Genomic DNA, 25,880 nt, shown 5'->3' with positions numbered 1-25,880 from the left:
ATGAATACTACAGCAATGAGCCCACTCACTGTTACGCCACTAGGTTTTATTCCGGACTTAAAAAATGTGACCCTTGTGCCTTTCAATGAGACTGCATGTGAAAACTGGAAAGAGATTCATCATCTTGTTTTCCACGTGGCAAACATTTGCTTTGCAGTTGGACTGGTTATTCCAACTACTCTGAATCTTCATATGATTTTTCTGCGAGCCCTGCTCACCATAGGTAGGAGAATTATTCTGGAGAGATTTGCGACCTTCCTGTGACAGAAATAGCGGTTTGTGACCATGATGGAGCTTTCTCCTGGTCCTTTCAGCTTATGGTTAAATTCCAGCATGTATTCATGGTCGTTGTACTCTGCTGAAGGTGGTTTTGGTGTAAGTGAGGGTCTCTTCTGACCCTGACAGACCTTTTCTAGAAAGGTTACATGTCTGTAGGCTCTTAAAACTACGCAGAAATACAACTTGCATCTTCAAACCTGTGTAGGTGTCGACTAGAAAACAAGTGGACCCCATTTACTTCAGATGTGACTGGCTGCTTAAAATTCATTAAAATCCAAATCATAGTCAAGTCTGTGGATCCTTAAAACCCTAATTTTAGGTTTCAAGTAAGTACAGTGACTGGTATGTCTGCAATAGGTAAGGTTTTCCTTGAGCAGCTTGGTGTTACCCCATGTGTTCTTTAAATGTGGGTTCAAACACATGGCATTTTTGGATCACCAGTGTTATTTTCATTGCTGATTTAGAAGTATGTGCTTTTGATATGGAGCGCAGTCTGTTTCCTCCTGAAGTCACTTGCGTTTCCTCTACTGCTGTAGGCATCTTGTGATACCAAAATTTTACTTCAGAGGAAAAACTAAGTTGAGCATGCTTGAGACCAAGCGAGTGTGGTTTCATTTGTAACACTCTTGCAGTCCCACAGCTATGTCAAAGCCCCTGTACTTTGTGTGGGACAAGGTCTTTGTGACCAAAGGAGAAGTAGTGAGTTATCGTAGTGCAACAGAGATAAGCCTAGGTGTGCCACAACACAGAGTATGCTGAAGTACTTTTAAGTGAGAAAGCTTATGTGTATAACAGCGTGGGTCAATTTTATGATAGAACTTCTATGGTTGAATTTACAATGACCTTGCCTTTTCTTTTTTTATGGCTGTTGTAGGATAACTTATTCAAACAGACTGCACCGATGACCAAGGGTCTGAGCATTGCAAGACCTTTTGTCTGTGCAGTTCTCGTTTTAAAAGCAATGGGAGCCCGGCACTTGCTGAGCTCGCTGCTTTGGTCTGCACGTCTTGTTGCAGTTTGAAGAGATGTGGAATCAGTTTTGCAAGCCAAGATGGCAAGTGGAAGCAGACTTATTCTGTGGGCAACAGAAGTAATGAAACCTGGTTCCTAGGAGCCTGTCCCCTTTGCTTTGATGCCCCTGCCCCACCTCTGTGCTACTCCACAGTAGCACTCCCCTTCAATTCTTCCAGGCTTTGTGTCCTCCCATCCCTTGTACTCTAATTAAGCAGCTGATCAAGAGTCATCACATCTTGATTTTTCTCATCCATACATTACTGTTGCCTTGCCAATCAGCAACCCAAACAGAATAGATAATACTGGGTTCATTAATTTGGCATCGTCTTCAGGGAGAAAGGGGAAAAGGACACTAATTTGGCACCTTCTGCTTTTTGCCTTTGCATGAAACTTAAGGAAAAGATAACCTGTGACCTCTACAGCCATCTCTATCGGACAGTAGGTTCACAATTATCTGTGAGAGACACACTGATGCAAAATCTATCATTTGATAAGTATTGTCTTTGCAGGCTAAAAATAGTATCCCTAGTCATACAGAATGAATAATAACAATTGCTTTAAAAGATAAGGCAAAGTAAAGCAACTAAAAAAAAAAAAAAAGTAAGCATTTGAAATTTTCTCTTTGATGTCATAAAAGAGAATTCAGGTTCCTGTTGTGACCTTATCGAAATGCAGCCGTGATGCTTCTTTTAAATTTTCAGAAATATCTGTGTATAACTTAGGAGATCTTTTTTTTAAGGCTTTTGTTTGTCTAATTAATGCAATACTAGTAATAAAGTTTTGCAAGCTACTTAATTTTTTAATTTTTTTTTTTGTACTTGACACACCATCTTCCCCTGTCCAATTTCTACTTCATTTTAGTAACAGGCTATCATGGGCTGCACTGTTCTGCTTTCCCCAGTCCAGATGTGAATTACTGTCACTCCAGTATTGCAGTCCCGTGCAATAGGACTGCAGTCTGCTGTCAGCCTGCTCTCAGTGCCTGTTTGTAGCATTGTCGTGATTAGCTCTGCTACCAGCGCACGCATGGGTCTGCAGAGCCTAACTGTAGTACAGCTTTTAGGATGTATTGCCTTTCAGTAATTACACCCAATGGAGACATTCTTGATGACTTTGTACAAATGTGTTTATTGTTCAGTGAAATTTAACTTCCTTTTTTTTTTTTTTTTAATTTTTACAGGATGTGCATTATTCATCATTTGGGCTACGCTCTACCGTTGTGCCTTGGACATAATGATCTGGAATTCTGTGTTTTTGGTTGTGAATCTTCTACATTTTATATACCTAGTGTATAAGAGAAGACCGGTATGTATAACAGCTAAATTGCACAAGCAGCCTTGTAAGATGCAAGAAAAAGGAAGTTTTGCCCATCCTTGCTGGACAAACCAATGAATTGCACAGCAGTTCTTGAATTAGACAGGATTTCTTTGGGATGAAGTCAGTTAGGTACCTTGGGAGGATCCAGACCTTAAACATGATCTGATATGCAGTACATAATTATTTCTCTGAAATCCATATTCTTGATAAATGATTTAACTTTAGAAGTTACTATTGGCTGGTTTTGGCTGTTGTGTTTGGTTTTCGTGGTAAGGAAGGGGTTACATATTTTCTTTGCAGAGCGATCAGAAATGATAGTTTGGGGATTCTGTGTGTTTCTTTTTTCTTTTTTCTTTTTTTTTTTTTTGGTCATTTTTCCCACTCTCCCACCCACAAGAGTACATGCATACAGACCTCCTGAAGTAAAATACTACTGAGCATTCCAGGACAGTAATTTTTTCAAATTAGGAGATTGGGAGGGATTAAACTTTCCTACCTCACTTTTAAGTCTTGAACATCGTCTTTGTTGGTGAAAGAAACTGATAAATTCCAAGTCCCCTAGCAGACTGTTGTTTCAAGATAGAACTAAATGCTGATGTCCATCTATAAATGACCTTCACACTCTTTGCTTGGCTGATAAGTGCTTTAGTCCGTATGTTTTGTACTGCCACATTCCTTTTAATGCAAATGAAAGGTAAGTGAGATGCTGCTGCCCTTTTTTGAACATCTCTGGATCTTGGAGATAAGCAGCAAAATTGACTAAGGTGCTCGAAGAGTAGTATTAAGTGAGATGATCCTTCCTTTTATCCCATTTACTGCATTCATTGAGTTTTGAGGGTCATGTCTGGGAACTTTGCAACTCCTTTTGATGCCTTCAGAAAGACGCGTTGCGATAACTTTCTTCAAATGCACTCTAAGAATATATTTGAAAAGTATACAAAAATTATAGGATTCTGTGCCAGCCAGGATTCTGTCTTCAGCTAAATGTATATCCAGTAGAAAACCAATGTATTTTGTTGGCATTATTCATCCAGAAGTATCTTCTGTTTCTGCAAAATTATTAGCAACCCAACCTTCTGTTGGTATATGCACATCAAAACTAGATAGTCTTTAAACTAATAGTTGCTATTACGTGCTGATCAAATATTATTGAAGTGCTAAGTGTTCAAAATGTTAATGTTGCATTCTCTTGTTTCCAAAATTTAAGACAGATATATTCCTGTAATCTTCACATTATAAATCTATGTGGGGTTACATTATCAGCAGAATAACTCTGAAATTATAGTATTTATGAATATTACATGAAAAATATTATACTGTTTTGATTGATGTAATACAAAATATTTTCAGTAATTATTTTTAAATCGTTTTGTTTGTTTGTTTTTAAACACCCCCCTGCACACCTTAACACTAGTTCCTTTTCAAGTTTAGTTCTCTGCTCGTTGTCCAACAATGAGATGATACAGAAAGATCTTTTTTTCAGAAAGACTTGAAAGGAAACTTAGTGTAAGATAAGTCTTATTTTTTTCCTTTAGAACTTTTATTCAAGGCACAGAACTTGGGCAGAACTTTTAAGAGTGAATAATAGTGGAGTTGTAGACAGCTTTGGGTGGGACAGGATGAGAAACACTGTGGAATAGAAGACCATGCAGGTTTAGTAAGTCCTGCATAAAGAAGTTTAGTATCAGGTTCGTGTTAGAGCCTAACAAAATACTTCCCCTGTCATGGCAAGAACACCAAACAGTTCTTTGCACCCAACATGATCCATGGTGTGGAAACTGTTCAGACAACCACATTCCTACTTCTCTGGCTCTTGAGTGAAGCCAGAGGAGAGCAGGACTTGTGAGGGGGCCGGAGTTCCACTTGCACCTCTAGACAGCAAGCCACTGACACCCAAGATGTGGTTCAGCCACAGACTCTGCTGTTTGACGTCATGCTAGAACACCGAAGAAATGCTTGCACAGCTGGATACCTGTTGGCAGTCAAGCTAGTAGGTCTGGCATCCACCTGAGTGCAGTGCCTGCCCGGCTACGTGCTCGTGCTTGACTGTGTCCTAACTTGGATACAGCATCATCGGAGGACTTTCCTGGCCAAGGTCATGAGCTTGTGCTTGAGTCCAGCAATGTTTAAATAGTGTTTGTGCTGATGGTTTTGGAGTATTTTTTTATATATATACTCTAATCTGTCTAGTTCTTTGCATGACTCCAGTTGCTGTATCTGATCATGGCCTGGGATTTGTGCTTTACTTTAAGGTAATGCATATACCAAATTACTGTGAATGTAAAACTACTCTTTTCACCCTTGTCTCTATATGAATTTACGGACTGTAGCTTTTTCTCTCTGTCCATGGCAAAACATAGCATTGTTCTGTAGGGAAGGATAAGGAAAATTTCTCAAACTAAAAATAAAGCATTGGAAAGATCTAATGAAAATTCGGTCTTAGACAGTGAGAGTACTTACAGTTGTGTTAACAAATGGCAGATAATAAGTAGTTGAAGTCAGCTGCATTTAAAATAAGTTTTCTGAATATAAATGTGAACTCTATGTATCCCGCTATGATCCAGATATGGTCTTCCACCAATTTAATGAACAACAAAAGTGAAACTTACAGTTCAACCATGTCAACTTTCATGTTTGGTGACGTGAAACCTCTCTGACACATGTGGCATAGTCATTTAACCCTGACCTTTGTAGATGTGCGTGCTCTTCTTTCAAAATAGGTTTTGGTGGTGGTAAAGCTTACAGCATTTAGTTCAGATCGATGCCCCCAGCTCCATGCTCCAGATCTTGAATGGAACAAGGGAGCTTGCAGGAACAGTCTTCCTTGCAAAGACTTCCTGGATGCTGCTTCTGGTGAGACTGCAGTTACTGCCAGAAGAGCCACCCTAACCCAAATGTCAGTTCTGTTGACTCTAAAATGTATGACTACATCTTGATACTCTCTATAATTTTGGATAGAGAACAAAGTAAAATCATGAAACCACCATCACAGATGCCTTTACTGAATCTCTCCCTTTTTTCCTTCATCTTCTGCAATATTGAACTGCTTTCTAAAGACAGAAATGTGCAGGAAATAGAAACAGCGAAATGTAGGAGGAATATCTAATAGTTTTAACTGGGAAGTGCTCTACATAGGCAGTGACTGTTTTCTTAAGTTGTCTCAGGTACATTCTGATACTTGTACTGAAATATTACATCATTTAGGACGTGGGTGCTCTCAGAAATGAAAAGCCTCCGAGAGGAAGCATGTAATACTTGAGTCTAACAATTAAGAGCATTTTCAAAGAGTACAGATAACTTTGTGGTCTTTACTTCTGCAGCAGTAGATTTACCTCGTGAAATAGGAACTGGAGTCATCTTGTCTCACTTCGTCCGTTTCCAAGTTAAGCATCTAGTTTAAGCTGGTTGTCCAGTGTAATTCAACCCACCCACCCACCCAATATCTGATCAAGATGTGATAGTGACGTCCGTCTCCACAGCTAGAGAGCAAACCTACACAACCTTTGTAAACTACTAACATAGCTTTATGTAGTCTTCATTGCTGCTCTCTAGCAGTGTGAGGCGGGAAAAAAAAAAAAAAAAGAAGTTGCTTCATGCTGATATAAACTGTAACACAGTGGATAATTGGAGTCTGGCTTCCAGATTTGTGTTCCTACCACTGCAGCTGGGGTCTGGGAACTGTGGGTACTCAGCTTCTCTGAAAATTGGGCTCTAAATACCGAGTAAATTAGGTGAATTTAAACAATGGTTGAAATTATATGGAATCAGGGTAATATCTCAAACAATATATGAATCTCTTTGATACAGACCATGATCAGCAAGCGTACTTGAAGTGATACCTGGTAGTCACACGTGTCTTTATAGCTGTCTTACACATTCTGTTAATTATGAGCTTGAACGCTATTTTTAAGTGCTTTCCCTGTAGAAAGCTAGAGAATGGGAAAAAAAAAAAAAATTCTCAGGAAGAGATTTTCTGTCTGCAGCTGTTGTATTGCCCGTCTCAAAATGAATTTTATTTGGTCATCCTCACAAATGACATTTTTAAGGAAAGGAAGGAATGGAAGAATAATTACATTTAGTCATATTACAAAATGAATAATTGATATGTTCAGTTGTTAAATATTTATTTTATTAAATGGAGCATGCAAAACAGCAGTGAGTTTCTTTTCTGACCAGAAGATTATTTCTGTCTCTTTGACTCCTTGGAGCTTTACAGACTTGGCTTTTTTAGTCTGAGTGGAAGCTGAAAGAGTCTAATCGGTGTCTCTACAGAGCTCTGACTCGGAGTTCTGGCAGCATCCCAGAATATTTCAACCACTGCTGAACAAAACATTACACCTACCCTTATGGCTTATTTGGAATATGACCCACAAGCATGACTGCAGGAGCAGTCAGCTGCGCTTGTGAAGGGTGAATAGTCTGTTACGAGGGAGACCATATAAAATATATCTGCAGTGTCCAACCTGATCAACCTTTAAGAAGCTGATTATGGCTGCTTTCTCTTTCAAGTATTATACATTAGAGGAACATCATGAAACCTGAATTATGTGCTAGTTAAGGGGCTGCATTAGCACTCCAGGGCCAAATCCTGTTCTCAGGTCTGGATGTGTTGTTTTGAATTCATGAGTCTTGGGAGCTACCTATATGTTCATCTGAGAAAGGAACTTAACTGTGGTCATGTATAGAAAGAGGTGCAAATTGATTTTGGATGGCTGTTTAAAATGAGGGAGTTCCTGGACAACCAGTGGGCAAAGCTAGTTGTCATCGAACTTCACAGGTACACGGAACGTATTTAGAAATCAAACAGTTTAGGGCAATCCCTGACACAAGACAATTTCTCTTACTAGTTTTAAATTTAATCTTTGTTTTGTCCATGTAGAGGTCCTCTGAGGTGTTAAGGACTGTGGCATAAGGAACATACAGAAAATTAAAAACCTCAGTTTCATGTAAATGTAGTCACTGGGGGAGGTTTTAATTAGTGATTGATTCAGTGTGAAACCAGCATAACTTGAGGTCAGATGATGTACTGGGCTTACGTAAGACCATGAGCCCTGATGGCATGTACCCACGAGTGCCAAGAGAGCTGGCTGATCTCATTGTGAGGCCACTCTTGATAGTCTTTGAACAATCAGGTCAACTGGAAGAAGCGCCTGAGGACTGGAGAAAAGCAGATGCTGCTGCTTTCTTCAAAAAGGGCAAGAAGGAGAACCCAGGGAACTGCAGGCTGGTCAGCCTCACCTCAGTCCCTCAGAAGGTGATGGAACAACTAATCCTGGAAACCATTTCCAGGCACTTGAAGGACAAGAAGGTGATTGGCAGCAGCCAGCATGGGTTCACTAAGGGGAAGTCATGTTTAACTAACCTGATAACATTCTACAATGAAATAAGTGGCCGGGTAGATGAGGAGAGAGTGGTGGATATTGTCTATCTTAACTTCAGTAAGGCTTTTGACACTGTCTCCCGTAAAATCCTCACAGAGAAGCTGTTGAAGTAGGAGCTGGATGAGGAAACAATGAAATGGACTGAAAACTGGCTGAATGGCTGGGCTGAGGGTGGTAATTAGGAGTATGAAGCCTAGTTGGAGGTATGTACTGTACACACTACACTAGTGTGTATGTTAGCAGTGTAACCTAGGGGTCAATACTGGGCCCAGTCCTGTTCAATATCTTCATTAATGATCTGGATGATGGGGCGGAGTGTACCCTGATGACACAAAACTGGGAGGAGTGGCTGATAGACCAGAAGGTTGGGCAGCCAACTGGAGCGACCTCGGTTGGAGAAATGGGTTGACAGGAACCTCATGAAGCTCAACAAGAAAGCATCTTTGCAGAAAAGGATGTGGAGGTCCTGGTGGACACCAGCTTGAACAGGAGCCAGCAATGGGCCCCTGCAGCAAAGAGGGACAACAGTATCCCTGTGACTGGACCAGAGGGAATGGGCACAGACTGAAACACAAAAGGGCCCGTCTGAACGTCAGGAAACACTTTTTTACTGTAACGGTGATGGAGCACTGGCATATGTTGCCCAGAGAGTTTGTGGAATCTCTATTCTTGGGGATATTCAAAAACCATCTGAACATAGTCCTGGGCAAACTTGCTCTAGGTGACCCTGCTTGATCAGGGCATTGAACCAGATAGCCTCCAGAGGTCCCTTCCAACTTCCACCATTATGTCATTCTGTGACTTTATTGTTAATCTTGTCTGAACATTTATATTCTAGCCCTCCTGTTCTTGGTTCTGGTAGCATTTCTTGGGCAGAGATTAATTTGTAGAAGGAGGGACACCTAACAAAATGTTGACAGTCTAATGAAATGGAAAGATCCATGTAAATGTTTTGAGGAGGCAGTGATTCCCGTTTGACTGAAGCTGTGTATGGACAGATCAAAAAATCAAAGAAACCAAATGCTTTAATACAGTTGTGGGTGGTAAATGTACACAGATACTGGACACAAAGTTGACAATAAGTTTGGCTGTAGGTAAGGAAAAGAAAGTTCTCAGAAGCGCTCTCACAGGAATTTTTTACATTAAGCCCTTAGAAATGGGTATTGGTGTGTTTCACATGGAAGCTGCATAAAACTCCTCTTGTCTTACAAATTTGCTTTTACTTCGCATGGTTTGAGGCTGTCTGGGTAAAAAGTGAAGTCTGCGGGTTTGGGATATCCTTTTGTTGAACTTTTGTGGAAGTATAAAGGCTGGGAAGTCATGAAATGATAACAGCATGCAGCTAAGCGTCTTCCTGCTAAGCAGTTTAATAATGAATTGTATACTATTTCTGTGGGATTAACCCACAATCTCTGCCCACTGGATTGTCACTGCCAGAGCGATTCTTACGGCGTCGGTAGCATGTATTGCATCAGTGACTGAAGCTACATGTCTAATCCTCCAAATACAGTTCCACACATCTAGAAAGTTTCTGCTTCAGCTCAATTTGTTCTGTATTTAAATAATGTGAAATGTAACAAGGAAACCTCAATTTTCCAAAAAGTTTTTATTATGCCTGGTTTACTGTTTCACACGCAGAGGTAAAACAGGTCAGGGAGGATTTCTGATGTGGCATACATACATCTCTTAGGGGTTAAAGACTAATATTTTCATGCTAAAATGTTTTCCTGGGGAGGGAATAGTGACAGTTTGATGCCCTCATGGGCCTCAGATAGCCCGGGGTCTCCCATGGTCATTTTGGATTCCCCCTCTCCTCTAGACTCAAGGTGACCAGAAGTTTCTCAATTCCCACTGTTGGCTACTGTCAGCTGAAAAGTGACTCCTGGACTCCTGTGCTGCTGCCTTCTCTCCTTCCCTGGTTTTAATATTGAAATATAAAGAAATACAGAAAAATGTATAAACTTGGAATAGTCTCATTTGTTGAAGAAGTGACTCCTTTTCTTCTTTTTCTGCCTTTTTTCTTGGTTGTTTTTCCTTATTCTCTGTCCTGTGTATATTTTATCTTTTCATTATCTGATGCTTATTGTTCTAATTTGTTTTCCTCCCACCAAATATGCAGGGCTTTCTTCAGGCTGCCTCGGCTTTTGGGGAGGCTGTGACACTGTCTCATTCCCTGCTGCCTTCATTCAAGAAAGACTTCCAGGCTTGGGATTTCAGCCAACATCCTTTCCCTCATTGCCGCTGCCCGAGTTTGGGTGGGCTCCTAGATGTCGGATGTTCAGCTGGCCACGTTGTTTGTCTTTTTTTTCTTTTTCCCTCCCTCATCACATGTGGTTTCAACATGATGGGTTTGTTTTTCAGGACTCATAGTACTGCTTTTCTAGTGCAAGTAAGCCAAGAAGCTCAGGGATGAAAAGGGGCTCTCAGGGGAGCCTGAGAGATGGCCAGAACGAGGTGTGCATGTGGTATGAAAAATGCAGGCAACCTCATTTTTTTCCTGTGTAATTCTGGCCCAAATCCTGTTCGCTGTTACATCAACAGACATCTCAAAAGACTCCTTGTGTCTGATTTAATGTGCCACTTGGATGGAACAGCATCCTAAAGCACCAGTGTGCCAGCCTAGCTCATTTTAGATAAAGTTTTGGTCACCCTATCCTAGGAAATGTTTGTGGATAGATGTCACACATTTACCAGTTCTTTCCTTGCCTAGACAAAACAAAGATGTTCATCAAATGTAGCAACTAAACGATGCGCGCAGGCTTGGCCTTTTTTAACTAATGCCTCTGTGTTTATTGATGTCTTCTGTTTTTGCATTGTAGATCAAGATAGAAAAGGAGCTTAGCAGCCTCTACAAGAGAATGTTTGAACCTCTTCATGTGCCTCCAGAGCTCTTCCAAAGGCTAACTGGACAATTCTGCAACATTCAGACTTTAAAGACAGGTCAAGCCTATGCTGCAGAAGATAAAACATCAGTTGATGATAGGCTAAGCATCCTTTTTTTAGTAGGTTTTTTAAAGCTTGGGGACAGTTTTATGTTCTGTGTGATGGTTGAATAGATTAGAAAGTTGTTGGGGGTGTTGTTAGGTTTCTAAAATATGTTGTTTGTACCATGTCATGGTCTACAGCCAAATAGTCTATAGCCGTAGACTATTTTGTGACTCTGTTTTCAAATGACAGTGATGTCTCTTACTGTGGGAGCATGTTGTTTCTCCACTTGTGTGTGGAGCTGCATGGATTTTAGTGGGAATTATATTTGTGTAATACCAAAGGCAGTGTCTTCCAGAACAAGCAAGAGATTTGTTTGAGTCTTAGATACCTAAGTCATCTTCTCAGTGCATTCTTAGGTTTTAAGGTTAAAAAATGTTGTGCGTGAGGGAAGGAAAAAATAACCCTCCAGCAGACTTTAAAACAATGGGCCTATTGGAATTGATTCATTGCACACGTACGTGCAAGCAGAGGGGTCAGGTGTGCTGCCCAGAGGCTGACAGGACCCAAGTGAGGAAGGGTAAAAGAAATGCCCATGGCCAGGCCATAGTCTTGAAGCTCTTGCTAAACTCTGGCCAGTATTTTAACCGGTTTCTGTTGATGGCAACAGTGACATCAGGTTTCATCGTTTTTCTTTGAAGTCATTAGCAGCTCATTACTGCAAAGCTAGTTATCTAAAGGAAGCCCGCTTCTGGTCAGGCTGTACAGTGTAAGCCTGCAGGCCTTTTTCATTTTGAATGTTTTGAGGATACACATCACATCTGGTAACTCAAATTGGCTGTTCTGCCTGGAATCAGTGGAGGTTTGGGCAGAAGATAGGGTAGCTCTGGGGCTGAAATTCCAGATGATTACCATATTTTTGCCTATTACCTGCTGCTTTACCATTGTCAGTAATCATATCCAAATTTAGATTAAATTAATCAACCTCCGTGACTTTAAAATGTTGTTTCATGTATTTTTATTTCCAGAATGAAGGTGTCTTATCGAGGGCATTTTCTGCATAATATTTACCCCTGTGCCTTTATAGATTCTCCTGAATTTCGATCAACGCAGATGAACCGGGGTGAGAAATTCCAGGTGCGCTTCGGTTTAAATGTCAGTGCATATGAATGAATGAGTTCATTAAAAAAAACCCAAAGTATCAATTTGATCAACAGTGAACTATTTCGCCTGCGTCATTTTGTTAGCTTTCTAGTATTGGCGTTTCATGATGGACCATATCAAGAAAAACTTTTAAAATGAAATACTGCAAAACAGTATTATGGTGGTCACTGAACAGTGTGGCTTTTTCTGTTCTGTTCTCTTTTATTGTTTCCAAGTTATTTTGTGTTAAGAGATTATTCAGGACAAATAATTTAAGAGATGGCTTTACTGGAAAGAGAGATTATGTGAGCAGTCTCATGACTGGTTTGAAAACAGAAAAGGAAAAATAATTAGTGTAATATTTGGAGTTACTAAAATGAAAGACTAAAAATTCAGTCACAAGTAGTTTGAAATTGGTATTTATCTAAACGTGTGAATGCTTCTGTCATTTCGAAAGTTATTAAAGCAACATAAGTTGAAAGAGATCACAGTATTGAATAAAAATACTCATGCGGGAAACAATAAGGGTATATGTCTCTGGCAGTATAATTATGTTAGTACATTAAAAGGTATCTTATACTATAGCTTGTGGGGAGAAAATACTGTTAGAGAAGTTTTTTTCCCCATAGTACTGAAATGGCTATTTTGCTGCTTTTTACTTGATGTTCTTTAACAGGGTATGTGTAATAATGAGCAGACGGTGGCTGACTGGGTGCATCTACGCGGATACCCTGGCAGAAGCGGAGGGAGGGGGAGCCATGTAGACTCTAAAATCAGTGATTGATGTCATATGTTCCAGTCAAACGCTAAGCTTAACGCCAAGGGGAGAGAGTTGTCCAGACGTATTCATTGCACAGCAGCGAGGCGTCCTGCAGCACGGCCGCCCTCGTGGCACAGCCTGTTTCTCTCGTAGATGACCGGCTACGAGTCGGTCCCTCTGAAGGGGAAAGGCTTCTGCCTGCCTTAAAAATTATTGTAATCTGGTGCGGCGTACAGCCTTCGCTCCTGAGTTCTGCTTGTTACTGACAGGTAAACGCTCTCAGCGTTGTCGCTGCAAGAGGACACGGATTCAATCTTAAGGACCCCATCTGCTGGCAGTGCTGCCAAATTCTTCCTCAGCCTGCGTGCTTGTATTGCAGACCGTGAAGTTAAAATCCATGCATACGTGACAGTTTCCCATTATTTCTTAGGATTCATATATTTTTAATTTTTCAGGAGGTAACCTTAGTTTGCAATAGCAGAGAGCACCTGATTTCTTCGTAGATGGCTGATTTTCCCTTGCAAAACCCGCCATTGAGTATCACGGAGCGGCACGGCTTTTGGTGTGCCATTGCCCTCTGCCGGCACAGGGGGATGAACCGGTCAGGTCCAGCCACCCTGGAAAGGGTGCCAGCTCCTCCATAACTATCGATAGCTGAATTATCAGTAAGTGAGCCAACGGGGCCTTAGCTCAACTGCTAAAAGGTGGTACTTGCAGGATCAGCAGAGCAAACAGTGAGGAGAGAAAGGTTAAACTTTTTTGTAAAAAAAGAAAAAAAAGAATCACTAAAAACTCTTTGATTATACCTTTGGATTATACCACTTGTTCCTGTTTGGTGACAGCAACATAAAATAAAACCAAGTAACGTGTAGACCTACTGGGATGTGAGTAGTGTCATCGCTGTAGGACTGACTTTATATGTAAACCTTCTTTAACACAAATGTTAGTTCACAGTTCACAGTTTGGGAACTTATGAGAGATTTTCCCCTGTTATCTCCCCCCAGGTTTGCTGAAAAACAAATTGGCCATGCTTATCAGTTAAAAATACGATGCTAATAAATATCTGAGATGTTTTACATTTTGTAAATATTACGTTCTAAGGGATACCAAAAAGTTTTATGGCTTTAAGACTTATTTCAACTGGAGGCGCAAAATAAATGGTATCGTTTATTTTAAAGCATGTTTAAATATGCTAATTTTAAATAATTTTAAAATGTACTAATTCTGAGCACATATTTTCTTAGGTCACCATTATCGCAGATGATAACTGTAAGTTCCTGTGCTGGTCCAGGGAAAGGCTGACATATTTTCTGGAATCTGAGCCATTTCTTTTTGAGATCTTTAAGTATCTTATTGGCAAAGATATTACAAATAAACTCTATTCATTGAATGATCCGACCTTAAATGACAAGGTAAGCAACTGAAGTTTCATTTGGGAACTTTCCTCCCACACACAAATGTATTGTTACTTCAATTTTAAATCCTTTTAAAGCACCTTTTTTTAGCCCGCCGCTATCAGCTGCTGAATTCACACTCATCATTGCCTTTTAGTGCCAAAGTATGAGTCAGCACAACATTTCTGTCGGAAGCAATATTGGTTAAAGTTATGTGCAAGAAAGATGAGTAACTGAGATTCAGAACTGATCAGCTAGCACAAATATTTCTAGCCAGCTGGACATGATGCCCAGGAGCTAAAAAGGTGCTTCTCCCTGGATATCTTTTCTCATTAGCAAACAGATGCCTTTGTACAAAGAAGCTTTAGGGTTTCTTCCTAAAGAATTTGCTTGCTGGGGTCAAACAACTGGGTAATACTGATTGCGAAGAAGAATAATTTCAACATGTGTTGAGGGTTACAAATACAAAAAAAAAAAAGGGAACATTAGGTTGATATGATGTAGTTAGTGGAAGGAGGCATGAAATACATATAAAATATAAATAAATATAAATGCATATAAAATATTCAGTGCTCTGAATATAACTCATTCTTCTTTGCCTGTAGAGGGAGTGTGATTTAGGTGTCATGGTAAGTGGTCTGGGTCCAGTCATGGATATATCGACTATCTTGTTTTACTTTCATTTTGTCTCCTTACTTAGTTACATGGCTTTTCAAGATTTGGACAGTAACTCGCCTGCAAGTGTTTTGTTTTGGTTTGGGTTTTTTTATTATTTATGTAGTGGCCGTAGGGTTCTTGTATATAATTTATTTGAAGAACTTTGACCATCATTTATGAAAAGCTTTATAGTTTTATGATACAGTATTTTCTATTCTGTCTGTATTGATTTAACTCACACTAACTCAGAGCAAAAATCCTTCTCATCAGATTGCCCATAATATCTCGTTTGTAGGTTAAATAGTTACTCCTGCAAAGTTGTGAATTTACTAGAAAATGATTCAAAAGGAATGACTGCCACTGCTACTATACAACAGGCTTAACTTTTCATGTCTTTATGGCTAATTAGACATTGTAGGTTTGCTCAATTTTGTACTCGCTATAAAATGAGAAAAGAAGGAACTGCTGGAGAAACAATTTAATAGCAGTAAAGCACTGCTTATTCTGCTTTCTGATCAATGAAATAGAGGATTACACTGTCTTGCAATCAGATCCTCAAAACTGTTTCGGATCACTGTTTTAATCTTACTAATGCAGTAAGATAAAAGTGATCTAGCAGGAATGTATTTTCTATAAAATACATCTCATAAAGTATGTGGTTAAAGCTTCTTTTTTTTTAGTAAAAAAGAACTACAGGGGAATGTTCTGAATAAAGCCCACATCTGCATAGACAGTAAGTCATTTCTGGAGTGTGGCATCTGAAAGGAACATGTAGCGACGTAACTCTTGTGTGTGTTAAGGATTGCATTCAGACTGCCTCTCCTGCGAGACTGCTGTTCTCCCCACTCCTTCTCATCTTGCCTTTTTTCCCTTTTTTCTCTTTCTTCTTTTTTCTCTTTTTTTTTTCTCTTTTCTCTATTTTATTTTCCTCTTTTCTTTCCTCTTTCCTTCCCTCATTTTCTTTTTTTACACGTGGATGTATTTTTTTACACACCTAGTATACAAAGTCATCTGCAACACACTTGTGCTGCTGAATTCTGGCACTGTAAAGCTTCAGCACTAGTATAAATATTTCTTGAAATTGACGTATAACGAAGTACTCATTGCAATGTTGTAATTGGTTGGTTTTAAGTGAAAGGTCCTTATCATACCTTCTTATCAAACCACCAAACCTCACCCCTCCTTTGGCTTAACATCTGCACACTATAACTTCAGTTTGTACCAAGTCTTTATTTTTAGTGACAATAGTCACATGAATTTGAAATTATTGTAGCTGTTTTATCAGAGTAACTGTTGAAAATGTATGTTATAAAGTATAAGTATGAGCATTTGGGAAATTTGTAGTACCTTTTTATTCTTCCTCAAATGAAAATCTTGTAGCACAAGCCCTTCCTACGTAACAGAGGACAAGAACCATCAAATAAATTCTCCTTCACTTCCCCATTGCCAGCACCCTATGCACATGTCACTTCTCACAGGCTTCATTGACAAATATATATATTACTGGTGTCTGTAATGCTTTTTAACTGGTGACAATCTCAACAGCAAATTTTGTAGTTGAGTTCTGTAAGAGTATCTGTTCATTATATGTTGGAATACAGAAAGGTATACATTTATTTGTAAGGAACCCTGTGACTTTTTCCTACCTAAGGAGGTTTTCACTACTGTTGGGAAAATACTCATTCCTCTTCACGTGAAATAGGACACTAATTCCTGACTTTTAAAATTCAGTAAAGTTGAGTTATCCATTATGCTTTCGTAATTGATTATGATCTTCCACATACACCTAAAATAGCATTCTGACTTACAGTAATATTAACAAAATATGTATGGTTTCATATGAATATTATAGTACAAAGACTTCTCAGGAAGACTACTCAAAGCAAATGGAAGTTCCTAAGACCATTTGACAGGCAGACTATAATGTTCATGTGAGGCATTTAATGTGTCTTCAGTAAAATCAAGAGCCCGATGATCATCTACGAGGAAGGAATGTCATTCACTGTTTTCTAACACGATGAAACAAAAAGCCAGGAAAGTGAACAAACTTCTCTTAAGATATAATTTGCTAAACTCTATATATAGCATGCTGTTTTATTTACCAAGGAGGACCAGCCTCATCGTAAAGGCTGTATTTAATTACAGAACTTCATACCTAAATAATGAATTACCAAATAATAGAAATCAGCCTTTCTGTAGGAAAAGACGTGAAAAGTCCAGTGCAAAACAGAATTAAAATGGAGTAATTAATGAGTAATTAATCTGAGGTTTCATGCTTTTCAGTATTCTAGTTCCAATATATTTCTGGCATCTTCTACATTTAAACGAATTTACACTGCATAGAATCTTCTGTTCTAACCAATTTCTTGATTCACGAATAGTCATAGCTGAGACCAGAGCATCTACTACAGAGGAAATAGTTATCATAGAATCATAGAATGGTTTAGGTTGGAAGGGACCTTGAAGATCATCGAGTTCCACCCCCCCTGCCATAGGCAGGGACACCTCCCACTAGACCAGGTTGCCCAAGGCCACGTCCAGCCTGGCCTTGAACACCTCCAGGGACGGGGCCTCAACAACCTCTCTGGGCAACCTGTTCCAGTGCCTTGCCACCCTTAAAGTGAAAAATTTCTTCCTAGTGTTTAATCTAACCCTGCCCTCTTCCAGTTTATATCCATTCCCCCTCATCCTATCACTACATGACCTAGTAAAAAGTCCTTCCCCAGCTCTCCTGTAGGCCCCCTTTAGGTACTGGAAGGCCACAGTGAGATCTCCCCGGAGCCTTCTCTTCTCCAGGCTGAACAGCCCCAACTCTCTCAGCTTCTCAGTTTTCCATTTTTATTTTAATTTACTTGATACCTTTTTTAAAATAATAATTATTTCTTTTTTTTTTTTAGGCTTCAAAAAAGATTGATCGACAGCCTAGTCTCTGCTCACAGCTCTCTGTGATGCAGATGAGAAACAGTATGGCCAGTAGCAGTGACAGTGAGGATGGCTTGCAGATGTTTCTTCGCGGGACTTCGTCTGCATCCTCTCTCCGTGAGTGCTCAAAATAGTTCATACCAGTTTTGAACACAGCTTGGTTGATCATTAGAGATGATTGCAGAAGTCCTCTTGCCTTCAGTGGGAGCAGACTAGCTTTTTTGGATGCTGCTGTAGTAAGTGGAGGGACCTAACTGTAAGGAATTCCTAAGATGCATAAGGCTTTGTTTGCTGACTGAAGCTACCTCATGTAGATACTGGCAAATAAACAGCATGTATTGTAATAGTATTTGGCATAATGTTCATGTGTAGACATCAGGTGGAATGTTTACAGCAATGGTGCAAAACTGAATGTACAGTGCCTGTCACAGTCATATCTCCTTTGGTCTGTGACCAGTGCTTGGAGAAATTAAAAACCCAAACAAAACTTTCCCTCAGCAAGTTGGTGCTCTGTATTTTCTCCTGAGGTAGTTTCTGTTGGCAGGGTCTGGAGAAATGTGGTGTGCAGTTAATATTTTGATGTCACCTGGAAATGCTCCAAACGTCCCTCAGGCTCTCCTTCCCTCTGCTTTGAATGACAGGAGTAGTAAAGAACAGATGAAATGAGGCAGTAAGCCATGTCTGACCTTTTTGCTTCTACTCTTGGAATTTATTCCTTTATAGGAACCTTCTAAATTATTCTTTCTGGGCTATTGTTATTTTTAACTTTTAATTTTCCCGAATCTCAGCTTCAACAGTAGCCTGAACTCTGAAAGCACCTTTTGAACAAAAAACCCCAGAAGATGCTCAATTTTCTCATTTGGCGTAAGTTGTTAGTTTAACAGAATTTAAAAGGATCATGTAGGATTAGTTATTTTGATTTGGAAAATATTATTCTTTAGTAATTAGAATTCAAATATATAAGGGAAAAAAAATCACTGCCAGTTATTTATTGTGGTTAAACTCTGCTAAGAGAAAGTATTTTAAAGTATTTGCACTTTCCCATTTAATTGTCTGTTTTCCATTGTGTTCCTCACAGTTCTTATCCAGGAACTCCTTCAGACTTGGAGGGCCTATCTATTTTCACTTCTTAACATTGGTATAGTCTGCATGCCCAGATAGATGGAAGCAAAAGCCCTGCTAGTGTTTCACCTTACTAGAATGCTGAGGGTGACACCTGGGACATAATTTGATGAAAATTCCGGTGTTGTTTTCTTTATTTCTCCTCTGTTCCCTGAAAGGACATTTAGAATCACAGAACAGTTGAGGTTGGAAGGAACCTCTGGAGATTGTCTAATCCAACCCCGTGTTCAAAGCAGGGTCAGCTAGACCAGGTTGCTCAGGGCCATGTCCAGTCAAACTTTGAAATTTCCAATGTGGTAGATTTCCCAGCCTCTCTGGGCAACCAGTTCCAGGGCCTTACCACCCTCATGGTGAAAAAAGATTTCTCTTATTGCAACTCATGACTGTTGTCCTTTGTTCTTTAGTGCATGCCTCCGAGAAGAGTTTGGCTCTGTCTTCTTTATACCCTTCCTTTAGGTAGCCGAAGACACCAGTAAGATCCCCTGAGAGCCATCTGTTCATAAGGCTGAACCCACCCAGTTCTTGCAGCCTCTCCATGTACGTCATGTGCTCCAGCCTCTGACCATCTTGGTTGCTCTCCACTGCACTTGCTCCAGTATGTCCATGTCTTTCTTGTACGGGGAAGCCCAAAACTGGACACAGCACTCCAAATCCTGTCTCACAAGTGCTAAACAGAGGGGTTTAATCTCTTTCATTGACCTGTTGGCTATGCTCTTGCTAATGTGGCCCAATATGTGCTACTAATATGGCCCAGTATTTGGATGGCCTTCTTCACTGCAGGGGCACTCTGCTGACTTGTATGCCATTTTGTGTCCACCAGGACCCCCAGGTCTGTTTCTGCAAAGCTGCTTTCCAACTAGTTGATGTCCAGGCTGTACTGCTGTGTAGGTTTGTCATGTCCCAGGTGCAGGAATTTCCCTTTGTTGAACTTCATGTAGTTTATGTAAGTTCTTTTCTCCAGCCTCTGAAGTCCCATTCTGACTAGCCACCCTCTGGCCTATCAAAAGTTTCCCTCACTACTTGGCTGTTGCCTATAAATTTGGCGGGAGTGCACTCCACCTCATCATCCAGGCCATTAATATATTGAACATTATAAGTCTTGGTACTGGCCCTCAAGGGACACTGCTGGTAACCAACTGTCAGCTGGGTTTTGTGCTGCTGTTCACCACCCTGTGAACTCAGCAGTCCAGCGAATTTTTCACCCAAGCTGTAGTCCATATATCCGGTCCATTTCTCACCCGTTTGGCTAGAAGGATTCTATGGCAGGCTGTGGAGGGCCATACTACAGTCCTGGTAAACAACATCCACTGTACTCCCTTCATCCACAGAGCCCGTCTGCTCACCACAGAAGGTAGTCAGACTGGTCAGGCACAATCTGCCCGTGGTGCATCCATGTTGGCTGTTCTCAGTCACCTTTTTGTCCTTCGTGTGCTTGCACATGGCTTCCAGGAAGACAGGCTCCATAATCTTCCTGGGGACTGAGGTTAGGCCGATAGGCCAATATTCCCTGGGTGCTTCTCCTTGCCCTTCTTGAAAATGGCCGTGACATTTGCCTTTTTTTCTTTCCCCTGACTGCTGTGACCTTTCCAAGATTACAAAGAGGGGTCTTGCAATTGCATTGGCCCACCCTCAGCACACTTGGATGCAGCCCATGGGATTCCACAGTCTTGGGCTTGCCCTGTTGACTTCAGTGGTCCCTAACTCAGTCCAGCTTTCCTGTAAGTCAGGTATCACTCTTCCAGTCTCTACCACTAGACTCAGAGACCTGGGAGGCCTCAAGACAAACCTGTAAAGTAAAAACCAAAGCAAAAAAGCTATTGAATATCTTGTCCTTTTCCATATCCCTAGGTCCTGTGCCCCACAGAGCCATGGCCTCACACTTTCCCTGGTCTCACTTTTGTTGCTGATGTATTTGTAGAAGCCCTTCTTGTTGCCCTTCACTAGATCCAGGTCCAGCTGAGCTTTGACTTTCCTAATTCCATCTCTGCATGCTTGGGTCATGTTTCTGTATTCCCCCCAAGCAGCTCATCCCCTGCTTCCACTTTGTGTATGTGTGTTTGAGCTCTGTCAGGACTTTCCTGTTCATCTATGCCAGCCTTCCACCACGCTTGCTCAACTTCCTGTACACTGGAATGGGCTGTCCTTGTGTTTTAAGGAAGGTGTCCCTGAAGATCAACCATCTGTCCTTGGGTCCCTGTGCCCTTGCAGGCCATGTCCCATGGGTTCCTGCCAAGCAGATCCCTATGCAAGCCACAGTCCCCTGTCCTCAGGTCCAGGGTTGTAACTCTACTATTTGTCTTGCACACTTCTCAGTATCTTAAATTCCACCAGCTCCTGGACACTGCAGCCAAGGTTACCATCAGTCTTCAGCTCCCTGATGAGTTCTTCCTTGTTCATCAGTGACAGGTCCAGCAGAGCACCTTCCTTAGTCGGCTCGTCGATCAGTTGTGTGAAGAAATTGTCTCCTGCACTCTCCAGAAATCTCCTGGACTGCTTGCTTCCAGCTCTGTTGACTTTCCACCACATACTGGGGTGTTTAAAGCTCCCCATGAATACCAAGGCCTGCGATCATGAGGCTTCATCCAGTTGCCTAAAAGAAGGCTTCCATCTACTTGCTCTTCTTGGTTGGGCAGCCTGTAGCAGATACCTGCCATGAATGTCTTCCGTGTTGGTCTGTTCTCTGATCTTTACCCATGAGCTCTTGACTGGCTTTTCACCTGTTCCACAGCAAAGCTCCATGAAATTGAAGCCGCTCCTTTGCTTAGAGTGCCCTTGGACAAATCTGCGCACTCAGAAGCCTGAAAGATATTGTAAAACTGTGTTTGTGCAATTAGCTAGAATTAAAATTCTCTTTCAGGCTTAGCAGCAAAACACTTACACCAGTATTTTGGCTTTGGGAGAAAGTAATCTAAATGCATGACATGTTCAGCTGTAATTACATTAATCCCTAAGATGCATCTGTGTTTAGCACATATTTTATAAATACACTTTCCTCTGTTGAACTTTTCCTTGGTTTGTGTACCTTATATCCTGGTGTATGGGGTGTACTTTCCCCAAAAGAGGGGTTTAAATGTCTTTTGTGTTCCAAAATTGCCAAGTCCGACAGCGGTTGGTGTAGTTGATACTGCCACTGCCAGCACCCCACTGGCAATCGTAGGTGTGGCAGCAGCCTCCCGAGCCCAGTGCTACCCTTTTTTGGGGGGGCAGAGGGGTTACTCATACAGCAGTGTAGCATACACCTCGGGAAATGCTGTCCTTTAGTTCTCCTTTGCATTTTGACCCTGCAGAATTTTGGACTTTCTATAAAAGTTTGATAAAAAATTCTTGACGAAAGGTTACTTAACTCACTAAACTGCCACGCTTCAGTCTTTCTTTTTGCCAAAATAGCTTGTCAGTTATTCCTGGGTACTGTCATTGCCAATGAGGGGTTTGCTACCAAGGTGAGCTCTGCTTAAAGATTTGTATTCAATGTGGCTGGTGGCCGTGTACGTACTTTTTCTCAGATCATGGGGAAAACTGAACAGAAAAGCTGTCATTTGCTTTCCCACTGCTGTGTTTTCAAAAACCTTCTCCTGGGTGCTCTCAGGGCAGCAGGCACTCTCTTTTTTTTTTTTTTTTTTGGTATGCTTTTTAAGATTCAGTGTGAGATAGGTGCTAAGGCTTACTGTCCCAGTGCCGTTCCCCTGGATCCTCCTTCTGCAATCATACATTTGTTTATTTTAAAACAAAACAAAACAAAACAACAACAACAAAAAAAAACGCAAACCAAAACCAGAAGATTTAGTGAGGAACGTGTGGAAATAACAAGCATTTTATTTTTTTTAAATTAGAATAAGACATTAATAAGAGAAACTTATCTGTACAGGAGCTCTACAGGAATACTGTCTTGTCATTGCTAGGTGATTGGTTGTTGTGTGGGCAAAAGCTTCCCATTACAAATGCAATATTTAACTACTACAATACGAATAAGTTTTATTCTCCAAATTCCCATATTCTTGAAAAATCGAGCGTTTATATTTTTGTGTAATCCAGACCTTTTTAAATTATGCTTTTATCTGTGCTACAATCAGCTTTGACTCGTTATCTCAAGAGATTGATATAAAGCTTTTTTCCAAAGTGTTTAGTAGTGAAACAGTGAAAAATACTAATTAGTAGGTCCCAAACTACAATTACTAACAAAACTGTGTTTTGAATTTAATTAACTAAGAAACCCAACTAACTGTTTGCTTTTATATTAAGGAAATAACCAACAAGAGTTCTATAATGCTTACGGAGTGAGTCGTTTGCAGCATGATGTTTTCTGTTGATAACATCACATTAACTCAGCAGGCATCCTCAAAAAAGGTATTAAAGTGGGATTTGTTTTTCACGTGGTACTTGTGCTTGACATCCGTGATCCATCTGTATGTAATTTATTACTAAATGAAATTGATGCATCTCTTTTTCCAAAGTTTGAGTTAAGCAGAAATACTTCTACCTGATTACAAGGCTAGCTTCACCCAACTTTCAGTCCTTTAAAAAACCTTTCAGTATTAGTTTCTATTCAATAATTCTATTGCTTGATAGTCATTCATATACTTTTTAGTGATACAGTTTCTTTTTCTATGCTGCTTGGTTTAGATCACCCGGATTTGCTGGTCTATGAATCTGTATTTGCAAACTTCTAAGCTAAGCAGGAATGTAGAAATGTTTCATTTTGGTAATGCTTTTATTGGTATTATCTCATTATGTGTGCTCTCTCTGTTATACCCGGCTTGTGGTTAAAAGCAGGATTGGATTTCATGGGAAATGCCGTTTTAACAGGCATTTGGGCGTAGGTCCTTGAGAGAGTGCAAGAGAGCAGCGTATGGAAGGCCTGGGTTCAAGGTCTGGCTCAGTCTCTTGAACATCTGTCCAACACTGGATAGGGGCATCAGTAGACAAGGGGTTTTGGATTTGGAGAAAATAAGGGCACGTCTTTGAAATGAAACCACTTAACAGTATTAGACCTTATTGAATCCTGTTGAACAGACTTATGGCTTCTTATTTCTGATTTCTGGAGAGAACTAAGCACTCTAAACCAAAATGGCAATAAACTGTACTAATACAAAAATCTAAAAAAAAAAAAAAGACATAGCTGAAACTGTAATCCAGCGTTTTCAGGCATCGTTTCACCTCTGAGTGTAATTTGCTAGTGTCTCCCAACAAAGCCAATTTTATATCCAAGTGTACCCACAAACCTTGGATTTAGACAATTAAATGATCTAGCCATTACTTGCTTAGGCCATAAAAACCCATCTGTGTGCAAAGAAGTGCTTAACAATTCCAGTGTTTAAAAATGTGTTTAAGTAACCCTTTATCATGGCAGTTAAACTAGTTTTTGAATGTTAAAAGAAAATACTAACACATTTTTAACATTAAAAGTTCCAAAAACCTAATTCCAAACAGTGTTGTGTGAGTATGATTTAAAAATGCGGTAATACAATAACCTGCTGGTCTTGCCTGTAGCTGTATTTTGTTCTCTGTGTGTAACACATGCAGCACAAATGAGTCCTCCTTCATAAAGCAGAACACTTTACTGTATATCTGATAATTATTTTTTTTAAGTAATAAGGATAGCCCTGCAATAGGAGTATGTTATGGCTATCAGTATTTTTTTCAAGAAAATTTGAGATTTTATCTTGTATGCCGACAATCTGCCAGACAGGACCACTAACTCTTGCTCTTTTCTTGTCAAATGATATTTCAAAGATTTCCCTAATCTTTTTCGTCACCAAATGCTAGCTGTTTACAGCCTTGTATCATTGCGGTGGTTTAACTCTAGAAGAGGGTACTGGGAGGACAAAAAAGTCCAAGTGCAGATGCAATTTCAGAGTGAACAATGGAAAATAAACCCGTTTGGCTGATGTCAAGAGAGTTCTGTGGTTTAACCCTCATGCTGAAAATTTAACTATGACAGAGGTAACCTGCAGCGCGAACTTGCACAAAAACTCCATTCAGTGTCTTACCAGCAGTAGCTGTGGTGCGCGCTGTGCTCTGGCAAGCTCTGTGAGTTGCTGCTTTTCTAAAAGATTGTCTTGGAGCAATGAAATCACTGTCAGTCAAAAGTTACGTGGCCTTCACCTGTCAATCTTGTTTTCTCTGTGGTTGTTTATGGGGATATTGTATTTTCCGTCAGTTTTACATTATCATGTGTTTAAGGCAGTTCGGGCTGTAGTCATATACCCACCTGAGGTTTGCCCAGGACACCGAGGAGTCTTTTTCACAGCCAAGGCAAGTGTGCAGATGTACTCAGGGCTTTTGTACTTAGGGTGGACACTCATGTCGTCGTTGGCAGAGAGGAATTAGTGGGTGAGTGTAGCGGTGAGAAAACCGATTGCCAGGGACACAGCGTTGGGCACCTCATGCAGTCAGGATTTGCACTGAATTTGGGGAGAATACTGTGCCCGTGGCTGGCCGCAGGGTTTGAACCTCGGAGGCTTTGCCAGTTCTTAGCAGCGTGGCTGTCCCACGTCTCGGATTCCCTGATGTCCGTGGCCAAGCAACAGAGAAACTTTCACTTACGAAGTCCTCTCATGAGGGAGCTAGGACAGGATCGTCAGGTTGCGTACACTTTGTCACAAACAGGTGTATGTCTCAGGTATGTGCTGCTAAATTAATTGGTAATTTCTTTATAACTGTGGCAGGCCCGGGCCGGACGTCTCCCTACCTGAGAACTTCAGCAAAAATGAAGCCAATAGAAGAAAGTGTTGAAGATGACGTCTTTGAAGCACCATCTGCTGATAAGCTCGAACTCCAGCGGCTGCCTTAAACAGACGTGTCCTTGGGCGTCAGAGCTTGTACAAAGTTTCAGTGCAAGAGGAAGAAGTTGATTTGGGAGGAATCTGAAAGCTAAAACCACCTCTCCATGTTTGAATTTACCACAGCATATGTCAGTGGCTTCTGGATGGAAATGTCACATTTTATTTTACTTCTAAATAAAAAAAA

The 25,880-nt window shown here is 40.5% G+C and overlaps 1 protein-coding gene across 1 annotated transcript; it reads left to right on the top strand.

The window, feature by feature from the left end:
* Window positions 1–25,880, top strand: BVES (blood vessel epicardial substance). The gene is made up of 7 exons (XM_009893842.1): window positions 1–223; window positions 2,474–2,598; window positions 10,811–11,007; window positions 11,945–12,053; window positions 14,064–14,231; window positions 17,768–17,909; window positions 25,580–25,880. The coding sequence occupies exons 1-7, from the start codon at window positions 1–3 to the stop codon at window positions 25,702–25,704; spliced, it is 1,089 nt and encodes a 362-aa protein (XP_009892144.1). The 3' UTR covers window positions 25,705–25,880.

This window comes from Charadrius vociferus, unplaced genomic scaffold (assembly GCF_000708025.1).
Source record: "Charadrius vociferus isolate BGI_N301 unplaced genomic scaffold, ASM70802v2 scaffold129, whole genome shotgun sequence".
Classification (NCBI taxonomy): domain Eukaryota; kingdom Metazoa; phylum Chordata; class Aves; order Charadriiformes; family Charadriidae; genus Charadrius; species Charadrius vociferus.
This window is presented reverse-complemented; position numbering and strand designations above follow the sequence as displayed.

What these genes read in the sequence shown, in the direction of transcription:
- BVES (XM_009893842.1), top strand. Translation starts at nt 1, where the DNA reads ATGAATACTACAGCAATGAGCCCACTCACTGTTACGCCACTAGGTTTT. An exon ending in TAGTGTATAAGAGAAGACCG is followed by an intron (nt 2,599 to 10,810) that starts GTATGTATAACA and finishes TTTGCATTGTAG; the next exon opens with ATCAAGATAGAAAAGGAGCT. An exon ending in ACCGGGGTGAGAAATTCCAG is followed by an intron (nt 12,054 to 14,063) that starts GTGCGCTTCGGT and finishes ATATTTTCTTAG; the next exon opens with GTCACCATTATCGCAGATGA.